At 44.4% G+C, this 25,817-nt stretch overlaps 1 protein-coding gene across 1 annotated transcript in view; it reads right to left on the bottom strand.

Annotated features, from left to right (window-relative positions):
- Positions 1–2,349: 2,349 nt before the first annotated feature.
- The window catches only part of LOC310862124 (uncharacterized protein), a 43,351-nt gene continuing 19,883 nt past the window's right edge, over positions 2,350–25,817 (bottom strand). Inside the window, exons 8-17 of the mRNA XM_083769859.1 lie at positions 15,945–17,415; positions 15,204–15,363; positions 14,630–14,746; positions 14,406–14,513; positions 13,388–13,541; positions 12,551–13,283; positions 12,209–12,362; positions 12,005–12,094; positions 11,721–11,916; positions 2,350–11,263 (exon numbers count right to left, since the gene is read on the bottom strand). Coding sequence (XP_083625985.1) covers positions 2,964–11,263; positions 11,721–11,916; positions 12,005–12,094; positions 12,209–12,362; positions 12,551–13,283; positions 13,388–13,541; positions 14,406–14,513; positions 14,630–14,746; positions 15,204–15,363; positions 15,945–17,415 — 11,483 coding nt within the window. The 3' untranslated portion in view covers positions 2,350–2,963. The remainder of the gene's footprint in view (positions 11,264–11,720; positions 11,917–12,004; positions 12,095–12,208; positions 12,363–12,550; positions 13,284–13,387; positions 13,542–14,405; positions 14,514–14,629; positions 14,747–15,203; positions 15,364–15,944; positions 17,416–25,817) is intronic.

Genomic DNA, 25,817 nt, shown 5'->3' on the forward strand with positions numbered 1-25,817 from the left:
CCATCGTTTGTTGACACTAGAGATAGGGACATATAGGCCAGGAGAGACCAGAACATAATATTATTATTATAACTCGGCATTGGATTTTGTTTGGCATAATGCAACTTTGGCAAATTATTAATTTGCCATTTGCCATGTTCACCTCAACATCTTTGCTAATTGCCCAACAGTTTTTGAGGGGCGCTAGCTAGCCCCTCCAATCCCTGGCTTTCGGAAAAGGTCAAAAACAGGACGACCAAAAAACAGGACCGAACAGCGAACACCCAAGTTTATGGACTTTTAATGTTTGCTTTAAGCACGGCAGCAACAGTTCAAGGTTAAATTAATGCCGAGTATGACAGTGCAGATTTGGTCAGACTCAGAGATACACGCATTCTGTTGTAGAAAATGGGGGTCTGTCCGTCCATGTGTGCAGTTGTGCACTAAACTGGGGGTCCTTGAAATGAGAAAGCTTGCGAACATTTTAAACTGAATTCAATAAAATAATTCAGATTCTTCTGAAGCTAACGCAACAAACATACTTTATCTGATCTCCATTCTTGTCCTAGAGTCTATGGGACAAGAATGGAGATCAGATAAAGTAGTCTATGGCATATATTAAAATACGACCATAAAGCCATAGGCTAATAAATAGTCAGAAAAATGCTTCCTTAAAAACAACTAAACAACAAACCCGTTCATCCATGAGTCCATCCAACTGTACAGTATCTCGTATGACGGTGCTGCACTGGGAAAATAGCAGATGTAGCCTACTTAAGATCACAACACTTCATAATTTATGTGCACACATTGTGAGCTTTAATTTGCGTTGTGAATGGTGGCCGTTTTAAACGATAAAAGCAGACTTAGTTCTAACGTTAACCTAGCATGACATTAGCATAACGTGACAGATTAGCTATAAAACGTTCAAGTTCATTTCTATTGCTACATCTTCTTTTAACATAAACATACTAGAAAACTAAACAAAGGTTTATTATTAACCATACCCGAATAATGCTTGTTATTGACAATTAATCTGGACGTATCATAATAGCTAGTCTCATGTTTTCATAACAATCTAGGACTATAGGTCCAGACTCCTGTCAGTCAAGTGTCAACTGCTTGCCTTATAGGTGTCTTCTTGATTGTGATTTTTTTCTTGTTGCCCTCTATAGTTACCCCCCATGGTGTTAATTCTTAACCCTTTCTACACCAACCCAAACCATATGGACCTATAGAAAATACCATAACATACAAAGACAAACACATAATTAAATAATTAATACATATTTTTTACCCAAGAAATTAAAGTGGTTACCATTAAGATTCAAGGACATCTTGACTCTATTTCAGGACACAACATAAATAGCAAATAACTAGCAGAAACTGATAAAATCACAATTATCACACACTTCTCTTTATATAGCCTACTAAACTTTTAAGGGGTTTCTTTCTTTTTTTCAAATATCACCACCAAGATGTTGTGAGCTTGTAGATCTGCTATTTTCTATAGCCAAGAACGAGAACAATTCTCCTTTTAGATAGAGCACTGAGCAGTCAGTTCCTATTTCATTCTCAAAACACATTAAATAAAAACATTACTTAAGAGTAAAAACAAAGCCACAAAGCCAAAAGAATACATGATTATACAATAGTTATATGGTGCTCCTGTACCGACTGTATGATAGAGGGTAGGTGGCATGCATGAAGTGAAAGTAAAGTAACATCGTTTAATTAAATCAGATAGGCCTATTTTCTGTTTGGATGTATGGGATATCAATCAATGCCAGAAAGTAGCTTTTGCCACGTCATGCGTTCCGCATGACTTGCGGAACGCTTAATTGTCTACAATTCACCAAAACATCATTAATCCATGCAATTGGATTGTAGTTGACCCCAAAATCAATAAACTTTCTAATGTAACAGATAAATCAGGCTGCTAATATTATTACAACAATGATTCTGGCATAATTTGGCTGAAAAGGGATAATTAACAGGATATTTGACTGAGTAACTTAAACACTATCTGGGGTCCTCCTCACAAAAGCTAGAGTAGATGTTAACTAAAACCAGACATTGAAAGTGAAATATCCCTTTAAGCTAAGTAGTTTTAATTGTGTGTAGAAGAATTCAACAAAGTAGTTCTACTACCCACATTGATTGACAGTTTACATTAAAAGTGAGTTACATCACCCTGGCCTGGATGCGGTATTATATTGGCCCCTCAATCACATCACTGAAACAGCTCTAGAATTTCTCTTGACATGATCAAGAATAAAAATAAGATATAATATATCTATAATGATGACCAAGACATTTAATTGAATATCTTTGTTTTATTCAACAAAAAATGTACATTGTGACTTGAGAAAAAGTGCTGACTTCAAATTTTAACAGAACTAGAAAAAAGAAAAAGAAATAGCCATTATCGTCTGTGGACTGTGGATCACTGATCTTACAGGTCAAGACTACTGCACTGAGAATGTTATGGCTGTTAAGCAAAATATAAAAGATCTATAAACATTTGCTACACCAAAGTTGGACGTAAAATGTATGATGTGAATTTACAAGGAAGTAGTAAACAATGACACTAAAAGAAAGCATAATTAAATTATTCAGACAAAATAAAAACACCAATCTAGTATGATTCAACTAAGCAATACACAACTGAAGTATCTTCATGAAAAATTATCCTCTTCACATCATCAAATCGTATCTTTTGCTTTTTTTCTGTAGCTCATAACAAGATTTTAATGAAGGATTTGTACACCTATATTTACACAAATGACATTCAATGTCTACACAGTGCTGTGGCATCCTAAAGAGCCAACTCATTTTAGCTTGATTACGTTCTCAGTCAGGTAGACCCTGTATTGTCATAGGAGACACCCAGGGTATTTTTGTTTTTTCCATCACTTGCCATTGTTTTGATTGTGTTCATTGTTCACACTAAGGCCCATGGGTTTATCAACTTCACTTTCCTCCTAACTCTTTTCTTCTTCTATGCTTGCAGCACCAGGTGTGCTCAGGTTTTCTCCACTACTGTCCTGCTCCGTTGTCCCCAGACCTCTATCCAACTGTCCTTCCTGGCTCACAGGTCTACCTGTCAATCGGTTCCACTTGAAGGGACTAGGACTGTTAATTGTACGGTTTGGTAAGCGGCGAGTGGGAGTAGGAAGTAATGCTCCTCTGATTCTTATTGGCTTTGCTGCTGGCTGACTATGTGGACTGTCAGAACGCAAGTTTGGTTGACCCTTTAAAGTTTGATCTATGGATTTGTTCATTGAGGGTGGAGGAGGATCACTAGATGTCACCATATCTGGTTGAATTATATCTGGCTCCTTCTTATCTTGGCCACTACTATCTTTCATGTCTGGATCTCTCATGTCAGGACCAGGTCCTTTCATGTCAAGGCCAGGTCGTCTCATATCTGGACCAGGTCTTCTCATGTCCCGACTACTTTCATCACCTATATTCTGATCCCTCATCCCTGGTTCTTTGCCCCTTGTGTCTAGCCCTCTGTTTTCAGCCCTTGGGCTCATCACATCAGACCCACTGCTCGTTTCAGGTCCAGTCTCAATGTTTGAACGTATTTGTCTTTCAATAACTGACCTATTAAAGTTCGAAAAAGGGTCATCCTCCATTTTTCTATCAGACCCTGGCCTTCCCATACCTCGACCTCTTCTTCCCCTTCCCCTAAAGTCAGGTTCAGGCTCTCTTCTAGCTGGTTCTGGGCCTTCCATGTCTAGACCTTGCCTTTCAGCTCCTGGACCTCTAAATGGTCTCCTATTTGGTCTAGGTCTTCTAACATCTTGCCCACTCCACTCATCTCCTATGTCTGACCCTGGACTCCTCATGTCTGGACCAGGTCCTCTTATGTCTGGCCCTGAACTATCACACCAATCACTCCCCATGCCTGTATTTCTCCTATTTAGTCCTGGTCCTTCCATGTTTGGATCTCTCCAGTCGGGATCTGGATGTCTCCATTCATCATCCATACTTGGACCACCCATATCTGTACCAGGTCCTCTCCTGTCTGGATCTCTCATATTTGGCCCTGGACCTCTCATATCTGGACATGGTCCTCTCATGTCTGCATCAGGTCCTCTCATGTCTGGTCCAGGCCCTCTCCTGTCTGGCCCTGGACCCCTCATGTCTGGTCCAGGTCCTCTCATGTCTGGATCAAGTTCTCTCCTATCTGACCCCGGACCCCACCTGTCTGGACCAGGCCCTCTCCTGTGTGGCCCTGGAGCCCTCATGTCTGGACCAGGTCCTCTCCTGTCTGGACCAGGTCCTCTCATGTCTGGACCAGGTCCTCTCCTGTCTGGGCCAGGTCTTCTCCTGTCTGGACCAGAAGCTCTCCTGTCTGGCCCCGGTCCCCACCTGTCTGAACCAGGTCCTCTCCTGTCTGGACCAGGCCCTCTCCTGTCTGGACCAGGTCTTCCAATGTCTGGAGCAGGTCCTCCGATGTCTGGACCAGGTCCTCTCATGTCTGGACCAGGTCCTCTCATGTCTGGACCAGGTCCTCCCATGTCTGGACCAGGTCCTCTCCTGTCTGGACCAGGTCCTCCAAAGTCTGGACCAGGTCCTCTCATGTCTGGACCATGTCCCCCGAAGTCTGGACCAGGTCCTCTCCTGTCTGGACCATGTCCCCCGAAGTCTGGACCAGGACCATCAATGTCTGGACCAGGTCCATCAATGTCTGGACCATGTCCACCAAAGTCTGGACCATGTCCACCAAAGTCTGGACCATGTCCTCTCCTGTATGGACCATGTCCTCCGAAGTCTGGACCAGGTCCATCAATGTCTGGACCATGTCCACCAAAGTCTGGACCATGTCCTCTTGTGTCTGGACTAGGTCCTCTCCTGTCTGGACCAGGTCTTCTAATGTCTGGGCCAGGTCCCTTCATGTCTGGACTAGGTCCTATCATGTCTGGATCAGGGCCTCTCCTGCCTGGACCTAGTCCTATCATGTCTGGACCAGGTCCTCTAATGTCTGGACCTAGTCCTATCATGTCTGGACCTAGTCCTATCATGTCTGGACCAGGTCCTCTCATGTCTGGACTAGGTCCTCTCCTGTCTGGACCAGGTCTTCTCATGTCTGGACCAGGTCTTCTCATGTCTGGACCAGGTCCTCTCCTGTCTGGACCAGGTCCCCTCATGTCTGGACCAGGTCCTTTCCTGTCTGGACCAGGTACCCTCATGTCTGGACCAGGTACCCTCATGTCTGGACCAGGTACCCTCATGTCTGGACTAGCTCCTCCAATGTCTGGACCAGGTCCTCTCATGTCTGGACCAGGTCCTCTCATGTCTGGAATAGGACCTCTCCTGTCTGGACCAGGTCTTCTCATGTCTGGACCAGGTCCTCTCATGTCTGGACTAGGTCCTCTCCTGTCTGGACCAGGTCCTCTCATGTCTGGACTAGGTCCTCTCCTGTCTGGACCAGGTCCTCTCATGTCAGGGCCATGCCGTCGCATATCTGGGTCAGGTCCTCTCATGTCAGGGCCAAATTCTCTCATGTCCCGACGTCTCATATCTGGACCAGGTCTTCTCATGTCTGGACTAGGCCCTCTCCTGTCTGGACCAGGTCCTCTCATGTCTGGACTAGGTCCTCTCCTGCCTGGACCAAGTCCTCTCATGTCTGGACTAGGTCCTCTCATGTCTGGACCAGGTCCTCTAATGTCTGGATCTCTCATGTCAGGGCTAGGTCCTCTCATGTCTGGACCAGACCCTCTCATGTCAGGGCTAGGTCCGCTCATGTCAGGACCAGGTCCTCTCATGTGAGGGCCAGTTCGTCTCATATCTGGACCAAGCTCTCTCATGTCTGGATCAGGTCCTCTCCTGTCTGATCCTCTACTGTCTGCACCATATCCTCTCATGTCTGGATCTCTCATGTCAGGACCAGGTCCTTTCATATCTGGGCCAGGTCGTCTCATATCTGGACCAGGTCCTCTCATGTCTGGATCTCTCATGTTAGGACCAGGTCCTCTCATGTCAGGGCCATGCCGTCGCATATCTGGGTCAGGTCCTCTCATGTCAGGGCCAAGTTCTCTCATGTCCCGACGTCTCATATCTGGACCAGGTCTTCTCATGTCTGGAACAGGTCCACTCATGTCTGGGCCTATCATGTCTGGACCAGTTACACTCATGTCTGGATCTCTCAGGTCAGGTCCAGGTCCTCTCATGTCAGGGCCAGGTCCTCTGATGTCCCGACGTCTCATATCTGGACCAGGTCCTCTCATGTCTGGATCTCTCATGTCAGGGCCAGGTCGTCTCATATCTGGGCCAGGTCCTCTCATGTCCCGACGTCTCATATCTGGACCAGGTCCTCTCATGTCTGGACCTATCATGTCTGGACCAGGTGCACTCATGTCTGGGCCTATCATGTCTGGACCAGGTACACTCATGTCTGGATGTCTCATATCTAGACCATGTGCTCTCATGTCTGGATGTCTCATATCTGGACCAGGTCCTCTCATGTCTGGGCCTATCATGTCGGGATCAGGTCCTCTCATGTCTGGATGTCTCATATCTGGACCAGATCCTCTCATGTCTGGATTAGGTCCGCTTCTGTCGGGCACTCGTAAATCAGGCCTCGATTCTCTCCAGTCTAAACGTCTGCCCCTTTTAGCTGGGCCTGGACCCCTCATATCTGGACTTGGATCCCTAAAATCTGAATGTCCTACCTCTGGAAAAGCAGGACTTGATTCTGTCTGTAAAGGTTTATCTGGACTCTGACCTTTTAAACACCTCATACTTGGCCTTATGCCTGGCCCTCTCCTATCCGGATCAGGACTATGACCTCTCCTATCTGGACCTGGTCGTCTAAACTCAGGACTATGACCTCTCCTTTCTGTCCCTGGCCATCTACAATCAGGGCTGTGGCCTCTTTTATCTGGACCTGGACGCCTAAACTCAGGACTATGACTTCTCCTTTCTGTCACTGGCCGTCTAACATCAGGACTATGACCTCTCTTATTTGGACCTGGCCATCTCAAATCGGGACTTTGACCTCTCCTGTCTGAACCTCGACCCCTCACAGATGATCCAGGACCCCTAATATCTGGATGTTCACCACTATTACCTGCATCTGGATGTCCAATAGGTGGTCCTAATGCCATATCTGGGCTTTGACATCCAATGCCCTCACCTCGCCCTCTACCTCGCCCTCTAGCCCGCCCTCTACCCCGCCCTCTACCCCGGCCTCTAAAATCTGATTCTGGATTTGGATGCCACATATCTGATCCTTGACCTCTCATGTCTGGACCTGTCCTGTTTGACCCCTCATTACCTGTCCACGTGTCTCTCATGAATACATTGGGATCTTTGGCAGTTTGGCCTTGCATGTCTAGATTTTGTATGGCTGGCCCCCTCCTCTCGTTCTCCACGTTTGCTTGTGGTGCTGGAACTTGTCCTCTCATCTCTTGACTAATACCTGGGCCTGGAATTCTTCTTTCTGATCCTTCCATGTTTGGCTCTGGATTACTTATGCCTGGACTGCTCCTTTCTGTCCCTGGCCATCTAAAATCAGGGCTATTGCCTCTTTTATCTGGACCTGGCCGCCTAAAATCAGGACTATGACCTCTCCTTTCTGTCACTGGCCGTCTAAAGTCAGGGTTATGACCTATACCATCTGGACCTGGCCATCTCAAATCGGGACCTTGACCTGTCCTGTCTGAACCTCGACCCCTCATAGATAATCCAGGACCCCTAGTATCTGGATGTCCGATTGGTGGTCCTAATCCCCTATCTGGACTTTGATATCCAATGCCCTCACCTCGCCCTCTACCTCGCCCTCTGCCCCAGCCTCTACCTCGGCCTATATGATCAGACTCTGGATTTGGATGCCACATATCTGACCCTTGACTTCTCATGTCTGGACCTATCCTGTTTGACCCCGCATTACCCATCCACAGGTCTTTCATGAGTACACTGGAATCTTTGGCATTTTGGCCTTGCATGTCTAGATGTTGTATGGCTGGCCCTCTCCTCTCGTTCTCCACGTTTGCTTGTATAATAAGTGATGCTGTAACTTGTCCTCTCATCTCTTGACCAATACCTGAGCCTGGAATACTTATTTCTGACCCTTCCATGTTTGGCTCTGGATTTCTTATCCCTGGGCCTCTCATGTCTAGTCCTGGACCCATTATCCCTGGGCCTCTCATGTCTAGTCCTGGACCCATTATCCCTGGGCCTCTCATGTCTAGTCCTGGACCCATTATCCCTAGTCCTGAATTCACTCCATCTCTATATTGACCTTGATCTGGTCTGTACATCCTTGTTTCTTGGCCTCTCAGATCTGGACCTGACATAGGAGCGTTTATACCTTGCAGACCTGGACCAATCAAACCCTGTCCTAATACTGCCATAGCAGTCATTGACATTGTCATAAAGTTGCTCATAAAGTTGACATCTTGCATATCTGGCCCTCTATGTTCCGGACCTCTAACACCAGGACCTCTCAAATCTGGTCCTGGATTCCTCATGTGAGGTCCTGAACTCATAATGCCATGTCTGGTAAAGTGGGCTGAGGGACCCAACATGCTTGGGCTTCTCATCTCAGGTCCTTGTCCCTGCATGCCTAGGGTTGTCATGTCTGATCTTGGAAGCCTCATGCATGGGCCACTCATTTCTGGTTCTTTGTCACAGATCTTTGGTTCTGCGTCTGTTATAACTTCACTATAAATTTGCATCGCTGTAACTTCAACATCTGGGCCCCTTATGCCATGATCCTGTCCTAGATTTAGATGTCTTACATCTTGACCCTGCATCTCTGGATGTCCTGAAACAAGATCTTTAATTTCCATCTGTTTATCAGCACCTATCATATCTCCAGAACCTGGGCCTGTTAAATCTGAAATATTAACATTTGACGTTGTCATACTTTGGTTGAGATGTTCAATGTCAGGCAAGTTAACATCGGTCTTTGCAGCTTGACCACTATCTGAATCATTTAGTTCACCACTCACAAGAGGGACTGAGCTACCAATGTCTGACCCATTATCTTTGTCTTCTTCTATGTTATCAGAGTCACTCTTCTCTGTGGCAACATGCTGCACATACCTTGGGTCAGGATCGGGGCTCTGAGGAGAATCTCGCGTTGGTGGTTCAAGTTCTCTCAACGGAATTTTACTTTCAATTTTGTTCATAAGAAATATTTCCTGTAGAGAGAGTCCATCCAACTTCTGGGAAGGGTCATTTTCTATGCTTTGATTGTCATTAATTGAATCCTTTTGAAGCTCCAGGGGTTGTTCGTGCTTCTCATTGTAAATTGTAAATTGAAAATTCTCAGCCTTGATGAGAGAAGGAATATCCTGTGTTGCTGAGACATTGTCAAGACTCTTCTGTTGTGGATTTGCAGACTCAACATGACTATATTGTGGTCCATCAGATTCAGTGTCAATAGTAACACAGGTCTGTGATGAGGTGTTACTCTCTACAAAATGTCCAACAGGTTTTAATGGCATATTACTAAGAACACTTAGAGCCTTTGATTCTTCACGCACAAGAGGAGGACCTTTTTGCGTTCTTGAGAAGGCAGATTCTCTTCTTCTGGGAGGTGATGGGGATCTTTTACTGCCATGAGAATGCTGTCGTGAGGAACGATCTCTGCGATGTCGGCCTTGTTGTTCAGATTGATCCCGAACTCTATGCCTTGACCTGTCAGTTTCATTTCGTCTTTGTCGGTCTCTTTCCCTTCGTTTCCGAGAATGTGAAGGGGAACGCCTCTGAGACTTTCTTGGAGGACTTCCATGGCGTTCTCTTTCTCTGTGACGTCTCTTTGGTGACCGTGTTCTACGATGATGTGAACTTGGAGAGCCCTTATGGGAGGCACTCTTCCCTGTGCTACCCAAGGAGGATTCCCGAACCTTACTACTGTCTCCTTGAAATACATCATATTGCATTTCATTAAATAGAGATTCATCCTCTGGGTCATAAGCTACATCAGAATCTCTAATCTCTCCAGTTTCAGATTCTTTGTCATTTTCCAGAAGATTGTCTTGTGTCTCATCTTGTGTCTCACCTTCTGTTTTCAGTTCAGGGATAGCACTTGTCCCTTCTGTCTCAACAGTTAGTGAATCCGGATGTTGACTGTTCGATGTCTGTGCTGGGTCTGTCTCTTTGTCAACTGTCTCTGAAGTTCTTGACTCTGATTGTGCTACATCACTTTGCTGAGGTGCAAGCTGACTGAGGGGCAACGATTTAGATGTATCAGAGGCAGAGAACTGAGCCATAAACATGCCAACGGCCTCTCTCTGCTGACGCAGTGCCTCCTCCTGTTCCTTCAGCTGTCGTTTTTGCTCTTCAATCTGCTTATTAAGCTCCTCAAGCATCCGCTGTTGTTCTGTAAAAGTTGCAGCTGTGACAACAATAGAGCCTGTAGGAAGGTTCTGAAGAGCTGGGGCTAAGGTAGAAGCTTGAGAGGAGGCATAATTGGAAACCGTTAGTTGGACTTCAGAGGGAGTTGGGACTGGGCATGATGTTTGAGCTGCACTTTTGGATGGAGCAGGTTTTTTAGCTGGACTGTAATCGTTTTGCATATCCTCAAAGATAGTCTCATCTTCAGGATCATACTCCACATCATCTTCCCCAAAGCCTGATGGTTCAACATCAGTCTGTTGTTTAACTTTTAGTTTTAGTGGAGCAACGATCCCATATCCCACTGTTGGATTATACTCCTCTTCTGGATCATATGGTCGGTCATATTCATTTTCTTCCTCCTCTAGTTTCATTACTTTGGCTTTCTGTCCATACTGCTGGACTATAGGATCCACCATTGGACGTGGTGCTTTACGGGGCTTTACTGCTGGGGTAATTGCAGAACTGCTTTGACTGGGGGCCGCAGAGTCAGTTGATTTATTGCCAAACAAAGTCTTAAGTATAGTCTGAAGGGGAGTCTTTTCTGATGATGTGGTTGTGGTGGGATTCTTGTCAGTGGCCTTAATCAACGTTGACGGCGTGGCAGGAACAGGGGCCGAGATAGAAACGGGCGTAGAAGGTCGAATGGAAGTAAAAAGAGCTCCTTTGGTAGGTGGAGCAGACCAGGAGGAGTCTCTTGGTGATGCGGCAGCAGCAGGAGAGCCAGGAGGGGTGGTGCTCATAGGGGTTGCTGGGTCATAGGGTTGGAATATCTCCAGTTTATCAGAACCATAGAGAACTGGGGGTTTGGGCATGTTGACTTTGGGTCTCTTCTCTTCAGTTTCTTGTTGTAAACTTCCACCACGTTTTGTTTTCTGGATAATTGCCAGCCCCAGAAGAAGATTGGGGCGATTCTTCTCAAGCCCTGTTAAAGGGGACAGCACACACACAAAAAACAACAAAAAAAACAACATTTTAGTTGTTATATAAATCACTTGCCTACGCACTTGCCTTCCCATACCTGGTTAAAGAAATGTTAATAAATAAAACCAACGTTATGCTGAAGAGCGGTGGTAAACCTCCTGAACCCTATATCCTTATTGACCGGGTCCCCCAGCGTATACAGTATACTGGTCCCACCAAATCTCTTCACCGAAATAGACAATCTACAATGCGATGTATTGTGAGCTTGTAGATCTGCTATTTCCGGCAAATGTTTGCCTATTTTTGCCAAATGCTTGCACAATATGACATGCTCAGAACAGGGACGCTAGGGTCCATGTGGTGGAAAACATGAACATGTAATTGATGGTAATCGAGCACAATGGATAGTTACAGTACAACCTGTGTATTCAGGAATATAAGTCAAAGTAATTTCCCACCTGGTCCTTCAAAAGGTTGCAATATGGACGGGATGGCCTGGTTTGCACTGAGAGGGACTAGGTAGATGTCCTTGATACCACGGCTGTTACTGGCCACCACACCGAAGCGGCCTCTGCTACTGAAGTAGGAAAATAAGGAGACATAGGCCACCTCTTCTTCTTCTGTTGCCGGGTGGAAGCGGATCACACACAGTTCCTGTGGTGAAAAAAGATAATTGATAATTGTTTTCGTTTAGTTTTTTGTATTTTTGCAAGAGACAAGAGACAACAAATATACTACTTGCCTTTGTAATAGACGTTTTCAGTTTTGAAACATACTCCCACACAGTTTGAGGCATAATTCGTCCACCAATCTGTATAGTATCGGGTAGGTCCTAAGTAAAAAGAAAAAGTGTAAAAGATTAGTAAAAGACCTAATTCAGGTGTTCACCAAATGATGAAATGAATACCTGATATAATAACAAATAATGTGTGAATGTGTAAATTACCGCTTTGAGGCATTCTGCAGGTCCTGAAACCAGGTATCCCTTAGTGACAAATTTGGCTACACTGAGCATGCTTAGGAATCCTTTCCACAGCACATCCTGCTTGGATAGAAACTGAGCAGTCTCTCCATCAGATGGCAGATGGGCATTCATGGACCTAAATATAGATCACAATAAAACATATCATTATCAATCAATATTGGCAAAATATTTGTACATTACACAGAGACGTGTAAAAAAAAAAAAAAAAAAAAGAGACTCAAAATGTAATGTCCATTACAAAGAGATACCGAAATAATGATCCTATTTACCCTAATATGGATAATCTAAATATGGTTTTAATACCTTGAGGAAGCACCATAGAGTTGTTGGTCGGCTGAAGAGGATGGCTTCGTTAAGATCGATTTTTGTAGCATTGGGTGTGGTTGCAGTGAGGGAGGTGGAGGCAAGGGCAAGGTGGAACTAGTCTGTATGGCAGGGGCGTAGGAGACCGGTTGGCTCTGGGCCATGTTTCTACTAGTCTGTATGGCAGGGGCGTAGGAGACTGGTTGGCTCTGGGCCATGTTTCTAGGACCACCAGGGGCATAGGGGACTGGTTGGCTCCGGGCCATGTTTCTGGGACCACCAGTGTTGCTAGTGGACAGAGCAGAGGACCGGCATGCCGCTGTACGGGGGTCACGCCTTGTAATGGATAACGTGGCAGTGGCCGGTATCACAACCGGTGTGTACGCTCTAACAGGCATCTTGGCTTTATGGGTGTCTGGAGTGGGGGAGGCCGGGGACTCCAGCACGGGAGATGCAGGGGACTCTAAGTTAGGGGACGCTGGAGAATCCTTTACTGGGGATGCGGGAGATTCCACAATGGACAAGGCAGGAGCGTCGATGACGAGGCAAGGAGAATCCATCTCAGGTGAGTCCGGGGGAGCACGAAGAGGAGAGTCATCTTCGGCGGTGCCTCTCCTGGGCCATGAGTGTTCTGCAGGGCTGCTGTAGTCAGAGTATCCACACTTTTCTCTTGATTCAGCCACCTTGGACTTCTTCTTTACTGGTTCGTCCTCCTCGTCGGCTGGCATCTGACCTAATGGCAGAAGAAAATAAATTGATTTAGCAAGTTTGACCAAAAACAAAATAAGCAATGATTACAGTATGTGCGCTAGATATAATTTAACACGTTTCATTTACCTGTGCAGATCTTGCATTTTAAGTCAAAGAGGTGAGATTTGTGCTCCGATGTGGTGTCTTTTAGCATACAGCTCAGGATGTCTGGTACAGAGCTGCTCTGGCTTGGCTGAAGCGGCTTGGTCTTAAGAATAGGAGGAATGCTTTTTTTCTGTTCCTGAGGAAGAAGAGACACGTCCAAAATCAATGTTGTTGTCTTGTGCACTTGAAGAGCTAGCTATATTTACTGGTGGAATTCATCAGTGTAATGTTCTCCACACCTACCCTACTGCCATTTTTACTGATACATTTTATTAAGATGTTTGTCATAGTTAGAGACAAATACATCATGTACATTTTAACCACAGGTGGTGCACCTATTCTGGGACGAACATTTGGAAAAAAAATAGCAGATACAAACTTGATCGGAGCGTGCTCAAGGTCGGTAATAGAAAGGTCAAAGTCGTACGATTAGTCACACACGTTACCGCAGTGAAATTTGTTCTCCGCATTGGACCCATCTCTTGGAGCGGTGAGCCGCAGCGTGCGCCGCGCTCAGAGATGGGCAGTATTTCAAATACATACAATTTGAAATACTTTTTTTGTATTTATAACACATTGTAAATGTATTTGAAAATACAGAAAATACGCATTTTCTGTATTTTCAAATACAGAAAATACGTATTTCAAATACATGTATTTCAAATACTGCCCATCAGCTTGGGAATCATTCGTTGATTTGACCCCCAATCCAACCCATTGATGCCGAGTACCAAGCAGGGAGGCATTGGGTCTTTGGTATGCCCCGGCCGGGGATCAAACCCCCGACCTCCCAGTTTCAGGACGGACACCCTAACCACAAGGCCACTGTCTGGTGGTCTTGTGGCCACACAATGTAAAACCTGCTTAGTTGTTCTGCGAATAAGTTTAACCAGCGACAAGCCCAGTAGTTACGAGTCACGACAGAACAATGTGTTACATTGATGTCCAGATTATGAGTGTAACTATGTGTTCAGTTCAGTTGAGGGGGGCTACTACTCACAGTGTTTCTATCTGACCTGGAGGGATTCAGATTCAAACTGGGCAAATCAACCTTCACTGCATCAGGCTTCTGCATTAAGCATGGATCCTTGGCAGCCGAGTCCTTAACCTACACATGACACACGTTCACACAAATGATATGAGAAAAGAACACAGACTGAGAATGTATGACATTAACTATCATATCTGCTTTCGTATTCGCTGTGATTGGTCCAAACAACATACCTGGGTAGTTTCTGTCTTGCTTGGTTCAGGTGCTTTAGTGGCCTGCATGTCCTTCTGACTCATCCTGGCCAGCCTGAAGGGACCGATCTCTCCACTTACAACCTTATACAATAAGCCCTGGAGAGAAGCCACAATGTCAACCCATTTAATTAGAACAGCTTTGTTTAAAATGGATGCAGCAATCTATTGTGAGTGATGTGTTTTGGTTGAAACAAAAGTTTTTTGTTAAAAGGTTAAAGCTCTATATTCAGATAGTAATCATTGTTTGTTCAGTAACGGGTCTCCCCGTCTCTCCAGGTCTTTAGTAAACCCGAAAGTTCCTTTCCAGGTGGGAGGCAATTTAATCCAATCAGGAGAATTCCAATTTCAAGTTCTCTCTTCTGATTGGATGCAATTGGTGTGCCAACCTGAAAAGGCATTTTCTGTTTATTAAGCAGCTGGAGAGACTGGGAGACCCCTATTGCTGAGCGCACATGGGGGGGATTTTAATACTAATGGTAAATGGTAAAATACTCAAAGTAGAGATGCACATTAAAGAAACGCGTTTGGCTTTTTTTATCAAGTGTGAACGAACCTTGTTTTTGGGGTCTTTCAGGTTGAACATTATAGTTCTGTACTTGTTCATGTATTTGCTGTCTGTGTTACGAAATATGTCGAACATCTCCATCTCAATGTTTGTGACAAGCTTTCCAACTTCACTCTCAGACATCTCCAGATCATCACAGTCACACACCCTTGACAAATAAAAATATGATTAGTCAGCTATTACTGTTCTGCTTGAAATTAATTTAAGTAAAAACATAATACTTCATTTAAGCCCTTTAATACTTCCTTGTCACAAATAATGACAAATAGCCGATACTCTACACGAAATGTCCACACTGGCACACAGTGACACATCCACAATTTGTGAGTTTCAACAACTGCCATGTTGTTTCAATTTGTCTGAACAGTCTGATTGGCGTAGAACAAATTATTCCTGCACCACACCTGTGTGGCGCAGGACTACATTTGAAACTCATGAATATTAAGCGGCTCTTAAAATGGGTACTGCTGTCACAACATCTTTGCAAATTGTGTTCAACTGTGTAAATAAATATCTGTCTCCAGTTCAGTGAGCATGCATTTGCACAATAAAATAATAATAATAATAATTTACTTTCCAAGTCAAACACATGTCAATGTCTGTGTAAAAAGAGAACATTTTTACCAGGCAAAAACAATTCTTGCCTGGTAAAATATTTTCTATGGTTTCTATGGTTAAATCTCTCACATCAGAGAGCTAATGCAAACCTGTAACCCACTCAGTTCTCACCTTTTAAACAGGATGCTGCTGAGCGAGCGCTGGATGCTCTGTCTGACCTGCGTGTTGGGCTGAGAGGGTCTGGAAGACGGGGCGATGGGTGCGGGCGCCACCGGTAGGTTCCTGGGTTCATTCAGAGAGGGCGGCGGCGGGCCCGGTGATGAGGCTTGCACGTGGCTCGCTGGAGGCTGAGGAACGGACTGCTTCTTGGGTGTTACCGGTAGGTTCCTGGTTTCATTCAGAGAGGGCGGCGGGCCCGATGATGAGGCTTGCACGTGGCTCGCTGGAGGCTGAGGAACGGACTGCTTCTTGGGTATTACGAATGCAGTCTTGGTGACCATAAGGGCACCTGTTCCATGATGTTTGGAAGCTGATGCACGTTGGACCCCCGGGGCAAGAGGCGCTGTTTCATGTTGTTTGGAAGCTGGTGCACGTTGGGCCCTTGGGTCAGGAGACCCTGGTTCATGACGTTTGGAATCTAATGCACGTTGGGCCCTTGGGTCGGGACGCCCAGGTTCATGACGTTTGGAATCTAATGCACGTTGGGCCCTTGGGTCGGGAGGCCCCGGTTCATGACGTTTGGAATCTATTGCACGTTGGGCCCTTGGGTCGGGAGGCCCCAGGTCATGACGTTTGGAATCTAATGCACGTTGGGCCCTTGGGTCGGGACGCCCCGGTTCATGACGTTTGGAATCTAATGCACGTGGGGACTCTGGGGAAGGAGGCCTGGTTAAATTATGTTTGGAAGATGATGCACGAGGGACCCCTGATCTAGGAGGCCCTGGTTCATGACGTTTGGAAGCTGACGCACGTGCATCCTCTGGGGCAGGAAGTTGACCAGACTCTGGAGGGGTGAGTGGTGCAGAAGAGGATGCCGCATCCACGGACTGCTTCTTTGAGACGCCGCCGTTGTTCAATGGCGTCTTCGTTGTCCTCCGAGCACCGTCCTGTGGTGCGGGCGGCTCAGCAACACACTCCGAAGGTTCGTTTAGAGTCACAGGCAGCTTCTCTGCAGGTTCGTTTAGAGTCACAGGCAGCTTCTCTACAGGTTTGTTTAGAGTCAAAGGCAGCTTCTCTGGAGGTTGGTTTGGATGAGTCACAGTCAGCTGTTCTGGTGGCCCTTTTGTCAGAGTCCCAGCCAGCTTTCCTGGGGGTTGTTTTAGAAGAGTCACAGGCAGCTTCTCTACATGTTGGTTTAGAGGACTCTCAGTCAGCTTCTCAGGAGGTTTAGTCACAGTCAGCTTTTCTGGAGTTTGAGTCACAGGAGATTGTGGTGGAGGAGTCACAGTCAGCTTTTCTGGAGGTTGTGTTGCCTCTACAAGTTGGTTTAGAGGAGTCACAGGCAGCTTCTCTGGAGGTTGGTTTAGAGGAGTCACAGGCAGCTTCTCTGGAGGTTGGTTTAGAGGAGTCACAGGCAGCTTCTCTGGAGGGTGCGTCACAGGCAGCTCACCCTCTGGCTCCTTCTGGTCACTGTCCTTAACGGCTGTTGGAAAACATGAAGGTATTTCGTCAGGATGGAGATGATAAGAGTATCAAGGAACAAAAGGTTCCCGAAGCTGAACCATGTGAAGCCAATCAACCGTTTCCTTTATCGTGAGGCAGCATGATGTACAACTACACCTCCCGGGATGATGCTAGTATGTCACATGGTGTGCAATTACACCCCCTGAACATGATGCTAGCATGTCACAGGGAACTACCCACAATCTAACCCTTGATGCCGAGTATGAGTCCCAATCAGAGATCCATTTGGTAGTTGGTACCATTTTTATAGCCTTTGATAGGACTTGGCCCGGATTTTAAACCGCCGACCTTTCAGTCTCAGGGTGGACAGTATAACCACCAGTGATGGAAGAAGTAAAGTTTATTTTTCTTACTTCAGTAAAAGTATCAATACGCCCTATTTTAGGAATCTGTACTTACAAGTACTGAGTAAAAGGAGAAAAGTAAAATAATAACATATACAGCTCTTATAAGTGACTGTGAATCACTGGCTTGTATCAGTATGCATCATAAAGATGCACAGTCCACCATTGGACTTTATCTCACAGCCATACAGGACTTTCACACTAAACCAGTGGTTCTCAACCTGTGGGCCAGGACCCCCATGTGTGGGTCCCCCACACATAATCTTTTTTTTAAAGGTATATTCAGTGATTTCACTTAATTCAAATATCACTTATTTTTTTGTTTTGTTGTGATAATCCTCCCTACTATAGAGTGTGCTGACCTATAAGGAGTTCCTCCCTGTCCCCAGTTAACCCCTGGGGGTCAAAAAACCGTAGGTTTCGTTTTTGACTCTCTATCCTGATTGGACGAAAGGCTGGGTCCCACAGTCAAAGGTTTTTTTTTTTTTTTTTTTAAGATATTTTTTTGCGGCTTACGCCTTTTATTGATTTTTTAAGGGACAGATAGTAGGCTGACAGGAAACGGGAGAGAGATGGGGGGATGACATGCGGTAAAGGCCGTGTCGGGTTCGGGAGTCGAACCCGCGGCACACCGCGACTGGATCACCAGTCCGGTGCCCAGACCGTTACGCTACGGCCTGGGCCAGTCAAAGGTTTTTTGAGTGAAATCACTGAATATATCAATATACCTTTAATAACTACACTATAAACTATACTATAGAAACTGGTCAAACATTGGCCAAATTCTCAAATAATATGAAAAAGAGTGTAGAGTAAAAAAAATAAAAGAAAGAGACATACAGTACAACCTTTTCAATAAAGGCTCCCTGTGGACGACCCATGGAATCATAAGCAACACCGTATAGCTCTGCCATGCATGGTCAAGCCCCCTATGCATTGTGGCCACCACTACTTGCCGTATGTACATTGAAAGAAAGACTGCAACATTAATGAAGTGTGAAACACAGGTTACGGTATGTGACAACAAGAAAGGGTCTAATAACATTAATTTATAACAGTGTGGCTTCATGTGAGCCTCAGACTTTATGTGACTAGTTTATAATGTCTGTCTATGATGAACTCCGTACCATACTGCCCTACAAAGCCAATGTGCAGTAACTACATTTTTGGAAACACTGACTTGCAGTATTTGTGTATCCCAAAGGTCAAATTAGCCTTTGTGATTTTGGGGGATAAACTATTACCTCAAGATCATATTTAAAACTAGTGTAATATCACTATTTGCCGATATCTCATTTGACTCACCAGTTGAAACACTTTAAAACCCAATATATATATATATATTTTCCGTAGTTACTGCACTTTGGCTTTGTAGGGCAGCATATTTGGGCAAGGTTTCAGCTGTGTTTAAAAAAAAAAGATAATGTGAAAAATGTGGGGATGTACACTCACAGACAGACTCATTCATTGATGACTGGCCTACAGAGACACACCATAATAAAAAGAGACAAGAGTGTGAGAGAAAGTGTGAAAGAGAGATTCATGAACTGTAAATTAATGAGCGTTCATTTAACTCAAAACAGAACTAAAAACGTACGTACATCATGACGTAAAATATCTATTTGCTCAGACACATACGACGTAAAATTCTCCATTAATTATCAATGGGAATTTTATGTTTGTTTAGGACGAAAATAGCTGATTTGCTCAGACACATATGACCGAAATGCTCCATTCATTGTCAACGGGAATTTAATGTTTATGTAAGACGGAAATCTACACTAATATAGGAGGGGCTAGCGCCCCTCAAAAGGTCAATGTTGTCATGTCATGTAAGCCTTAAACCAAATGAATATTTGGTTGCACACAAGTGTTGCTCATCTTGTCAATACCCAACCACATGTCACTATTCTGGGATGAAAAACACTATCCTTGGAGAGGTAGCCACCACAGTCCACCATTTTGAGGTCATTCCAATATATCAAATGTAAGCCTACTTAACTTCTGAGATAAAAACTACCTCTTGCTGTCATGTTTTCCATACATAAGAGCTGTGTGTCATTGTTACTTGCGCAAGCAGAGCGCGCGTAGGCCTGTCCTCGGTTGTCCCTAATTGGCTGTTGATGGTGACGTAATTAGGATATGTTTCAATGTTGGGTGGGTATCGGCTGGGTATGTATGTATGTCGGTGTTGTCCACCGGCCAATAAGGGACCACCATTCTTGATGACGTAACTAAGGTATGTTTGGTGATCGGCTGGGTATGTATGTAATATGTATGTATGTATGTATGTATGTACGTACGTATACGTATGTACATGTCAGTGTAAGAATGGTGGCTATTATTGGCTGTTGATGGTGACATAACTAACATTAGTTAGTGGCACCTCGACAGAGTGCATTTCTAGTTTATATTGTGTATGTGTGTGTGTGTGTGTGTGTGTGTGTGTGTGTGTGTGTGTGCACGCGTGCATGTTGGAGCTGACCCTAATTGATTGGAAATGGTTGATCCTGGACCTGGAAATCAACATTTCACAGCGATTGCGAAAAGTTGCGAAATATGCAGAAAGTTGTGAAATATGCAAACTATGTGAAAAGATGCTAAATATGCAGGGTTTTATGGGATGAAATATGCGGGGAAATTGCAAAATATGCAGGAAGTTTGAACAATTATGCACCCTTTTTAATAAATAAATAAATAATAAATGATGAGCCCTGCATAATCTGCGCCATTTGACTGATTATGCGGTAAATTATTATTGCAAATAAAAGCTCACAACGCATCGCAATGCAACATGTTGTGAGCTTGTAGATCTGCAATTTATTTATTTATCTTTTACTAAATGTTCATTTCCTTAAATGTTGTGTCCCATGATATTATTGATCACGCTTCGTTATGCTTAAGATGTTGATTACGCTTTGTAGCACTTTGAGATTCGTCAGCATGTAAAGCGCTTTACGAATAAAATGCATTATTATTATTATTACTCCAGAATACGGAATCTAGCATGCTTGAGGTTGATTGTGTGGCTGATAATGAACAGCCTGTTGTTGAGCAGGTCAGAAGGAACTACTCACAGGCCATTTCAAGTGATGACGACAGGGGTAGCAAATAATTCAAGTTGTCGCTGTTTAATTAACCTGCTGTTGTTAAGACTGATAGTGAAGCCGGAAACGGTGGGTCACGGTAATTGCAAAACAAGACTGCTCGTGAACGGGCACAAGTCAAAACAGCCGCCTCCTGTTGTACTGTACAGCACTGTTTCCCAAACAGTGGATCGGGACCCATTTGTGGGTCGTGGACACATTTTTATGGGCCCCTTTACTTTTTGTTTCCTACATTTAGTTTTTAATTATTCTTTCGTAACATTTCCAAAAAACATTTCCAAAAAAAGCTAACATTTTCATGAATGGTATCGCGACATATCGTCCACTTCTAAAGCCAAATAAACCACCACTCCGTTTATCCCTCTTTCATGCTCCTGTTGGGGTGTGTGTACGTATGTGTGTGTGTGTGTGTGTGTGTGTGTGTGTGTGTGTGGGGAAGAGGGTGCTACGTTGTGTTGTGTGTGTTCATGAGTTGTGAACTCATGAACACACCTTTTTGAATAGTGTTCAGTTTTCAATGTTACAACACTTAAAATATAGAACGATAATATCATATCATATCAATATTTGGCATAAATACCGAGATATGACATTTTGTCCATATCGTGCAGCCCTACCAGGGACCTCCAGAAGCAAAGATTTGTGTTAAAAAGAAAGTTTGCTTTAAAAATGATATATTTAAAGATTTGCAAAAATGTTGTGATGCTATCTAATATGACACGGGATGCATTCCTGGTTTTAATGGGTTAATGTGGTGCATCCAGGGAACCTGTGGGCCAACCTGAAGACTGATCATTGAAATAGAGTCTACAGTCTATCTAGAGCAGTGGTTCCCAAAGTGGGGTCCGGGGACCCCCAGGGGTACTTCAGGGAGTTCCAGGGGGTCCCCAGCTAAATGATAGTTAGGAAATAAATGTAACTCTGAGTGTACAAATGGAACCAAACTGACCCGTTAGGGACCGTTAGGGTCCGTTCGGTTCCATTTGGTTCCATTTGTAAAATTAACTTTGATTTTACAATATAAATTAGAGTCCCAGAGATAGTAATGCCATTAAATGGGGGTCCGTACCGTAGCCTAATGCATGTCAAACTGGGGGTCCTTGAAATTGAACAGGTTGAGAATCACTCCTAGAGCTGTAAAGATCTTCTCTTATGGGGGGTCCCTGGCATATCTTTTCAAATGGGGGTCTGCAGGCTCATTACTGTCAATTTGGTCCTTGACATGAAAAGGTTTGGAAACCACCGATCTGGAGTCACACAATCCTGCCATTATTGGTGTTTTCTCAATGATGTTCTGCAGCAGGGTGCAGTGCAGTGCACCCTGTTTGTTCTAGGGGGCGCCACTTCACACGTGTCACTGCGCTAGTGTGCTTTGCACTCAGTCAGTGTCAATGTAGTCATACCAATACCTTACCTGAAGTCCTTACTAATAACAAGAAAGTGGATCAGATCACATCTGTTCTTAGATCATTACACTGGCTAGGCTGTCAGGTAAAGAAATAATTTAAAAAATAGTACTGTTCGTTTATAAAACATTGAATGGACTTTAGGGCCACAATACATTTCTGAACTTGTGCTATATCATCATTGGACCATCCAGACCTCTCATGTCGTCTGGGACAGGTAACAATGTGGTGTTAACTTCAGTGACAAAGCTGGTCTATACAGGCTAGCTGCTTTTTCATTTTCTTGTGTCCACCTCTCCTTTGGACCTGTATACTTATACAGATTATCAATTGTGAAACAACTTTCAAACTCTGAGTTTTACGTGGATTTTCACTCCACCAGACATGTCCTCCTTGTTGTGTGCAGACTGTGCCTCAAGCCATTTTCTTTCGAAGTCATTAGATGGTGGGCCATAATATAACCAATGTCTAATTTAATAACTGGACCATTATATATACCATAATAACCACATTAATTGATATAAACATGTATAAAGCTGTGTATGGTATAACTGCATACTGACAATTGTGTTACAGGTGCAGATAGAACTTCTGTGGAATCATTTTTTGCTGAATGTGGCACTTAGAGGGCTTTGGTTCATTAAAAGGTTAAAGTACATTTTATCTGGACACAGACAGTCATACATCTCTTTGAACAGAGATAAGAAATAAATCCATAGAACAGGAGCTCAGGAGTCTAGAAACATCTTAGAGGGCATCTGTGCCTGTCACTCACTCTCATCATTAATAATAATAATTGTACATTATTAGCAAAAATGTGTGACAGGTTACCTATCATATGCTGTGTTCATTTATGCCCAGAAGTGGTTCTGTTTTGTGATGTGGCATACACATATTGCAGAGAACACAGGAACTGTTGGTCCACTTTTGAAGGGACATACAGTGTGTGTGTGTGGGGGGGGGGGCATGTCTGCTTTCTGTGCATTTGACTGTGACTCTTATTTTATTGTGTGCACATGTGCAGTTAAGTCTCTATTATAAACTAAACTACCACACGTGTGCACGCCGCGCACACACACACACACACACACACACACACACACACACACACACACACACACACACACACACACACCAAACTAGCCATAGCTAAAAAAAAACATGACAATTGTTTTCTGTGTGTGCGTGCATGTGTGTGTGTGTGTGCGTGCATGCATGCATGCATGCATGCAGAGAAAGACCACAGGAAAGCCGAGAACACACTCCACAGGTGTAGGTGCTGGTCGGGCTGACCAGACCTGAGTGACCTTTTGTAACCAAACTGGAGTGAAAGAAACAGAACTTCCAGTAAGCCAGAAACTTCTGACACATTGGCTACAGATCCCAGTGTGACTGTCAATTTGTCAAAGCCACTCTAACTGAAAGACACATTACATTAACACAACACACAACATCACAACACTGGACTGGACAGACAAACTTTGTGTCACATGGCTTTACTGTCAAAGCCATCACAATACAAAATATATTCATGCACCATGACGAACAAGCTAACGTGGAATTTCATGGTCTTCCAAATCATCCCACACCACCACTGAGTGAGCAAAGCATGCAGGTTTTATGTGTCACAGTCCTTAAATGGCTGTGAACATAATTACTGTGTTGTTGTTTGTCCACACAGACTCACAGCACTGAGGGTTCAAGGAAGCCTTGATATGGCTGAGTGAGGAGTGTGATGAAATGACTGGGAGGATACTCTGTCCTGTTACCACTGCAGACTGATACATTAATAACTTCATCAGTGCAAGCTTAAGAGCATGAATTGAACAGTCAACATGAGTGACCTCGCTGTGGAAGGAACTCAGAATGTCAACTATGTGTGGAGTTTGCATGTTCTCTCCGTGTCCCCTAGGGTAGGTAGTGGTACCTTGACAAAAAAACAACAAAAGAAACCCTAAACATGCAGTAATCCTGGTCTCTATAATACCGTCCCCATGTCAGCCGGGGCACCTGATGGAGGGGAAAGGAACTGGTTGGAATAACGTGTTCCTTCTTACTGGGGAAACTCCCCCGTGTCAGGAGATAAGAAGTCTGCTCACTCCTTATTCATTGAAGGAAGCATGAGCTCAGTTCGGGGCTCTCCCGAAGGAGAGTAGCACCCAGGATTACGCTTTAGGCAATTGGCACCAGGTGAAAATTGGGTTACAAAATTGTGGGATACATTTTTTAGGGAAAACATTCATAAAAGTCACCACTTCTCAACCTATCTTCATATAATTGGTCCTCACTAATGTTCATGATAAAATGACACCTTTTTAATCCTACTCCGTCTGTGTCTCAGGAGGGCTGTGGGCAGTTCAGAAACCCGTCCACCAGTGACCTCATCGATGGGGAATCCAAGCTAATAGAAACTAGTCTTTCTATAGAGCACCGAAGTCCTGACGTCACTGTCAGTAGAGGGCGTCAGTCCCCAGGTTCGTGTACTTTTTCTTTTTAAATATATATTTTTATCCCACGATTTTGTAACCCTTTTTTCACCCGTGTCAATCATCTAATGTGATCCTGGGCTCTACACACCCTCCACCAACCTAGTCCCCATATATGGGGGAGAGCAACGGACTTGAACTCATGCTTCCTTCATGCCTGAGTGTCCAAGTTGCTCCTTTACACCTGACAGGGGGGAGTTTCCCTGGTTGGACGTAGCATGTGGAAGGAACACGTTATTCCAACCAGTTCCTTTCCCCTCCATCAGGCGCCCCAGCTGGCCAGGGTGAGGCTAGGTTCGTGTACTTTTTATTTGCATTGTAATCTCCATAGGGGGATTTTAGATCGCCTCATATAAGAACTGTGTTTGAAAAATAAACCGATCACCCCGGCCTTTTCACTCATATGGATATGAAGCATCGACTGAAGGTGGAAATGTACAAATACTGTATACCCAAAGAATAACAAAATAAGCGAGTCAAACAACCCAGAGACTACATTTCCGGGTAGGCGGGTGGCTGCATCTGCCCGTCGCAGAAACTGAATGTTAATTACGTTTATTTTTATTTGATTGATATTTTTCATGGTTAGTACGAGTCAAATCACCACCAGCTGAGCTTACTTCAACGAGGAATCTCAGGAACGCACTGTGTTGACAGCTGGGCGTGACGCATATTAGCAGCGACATTGCCTTCATATGTAGTTTCAAGGCTTTTGCGGCCACATTAATTCAATTTTCTCCAGAAACTGGCTGTATCAAATATGAATGGACATCATTAACGACGCACAGCCACTCCCCTGACAGAAAGGCCGGGGTGGTCGGTTTATTTTTCAAACACAGTTCTTATATGAAGTGACCTAAAATCTCCCTATGGAGATTTCACTGCAAATAAAAAAATACATGAACCTGTGTATTGGCGCCCTCGACTGAAAGTGACCTCAGACTTCGGTGCTCTATTCCTGAAAAGTTGCAATGGGAAAATGGAAGCCATCGTTAACAATCTAAATATATATTTTTAA

Source organism: Protomyctophum parallelum (assembly GCF_964188405.1).
Source record: "Protomyctophum parallelum genome assembly, chromosome: 7".
In the NCBI taxonomy this organism is placed as follows: Eukaryota; Metazoa; Chordata; class Actinopteri; order Myctophiformes; family Myctophidae; genus Protomyctophum; species Protomyctophum parallelum.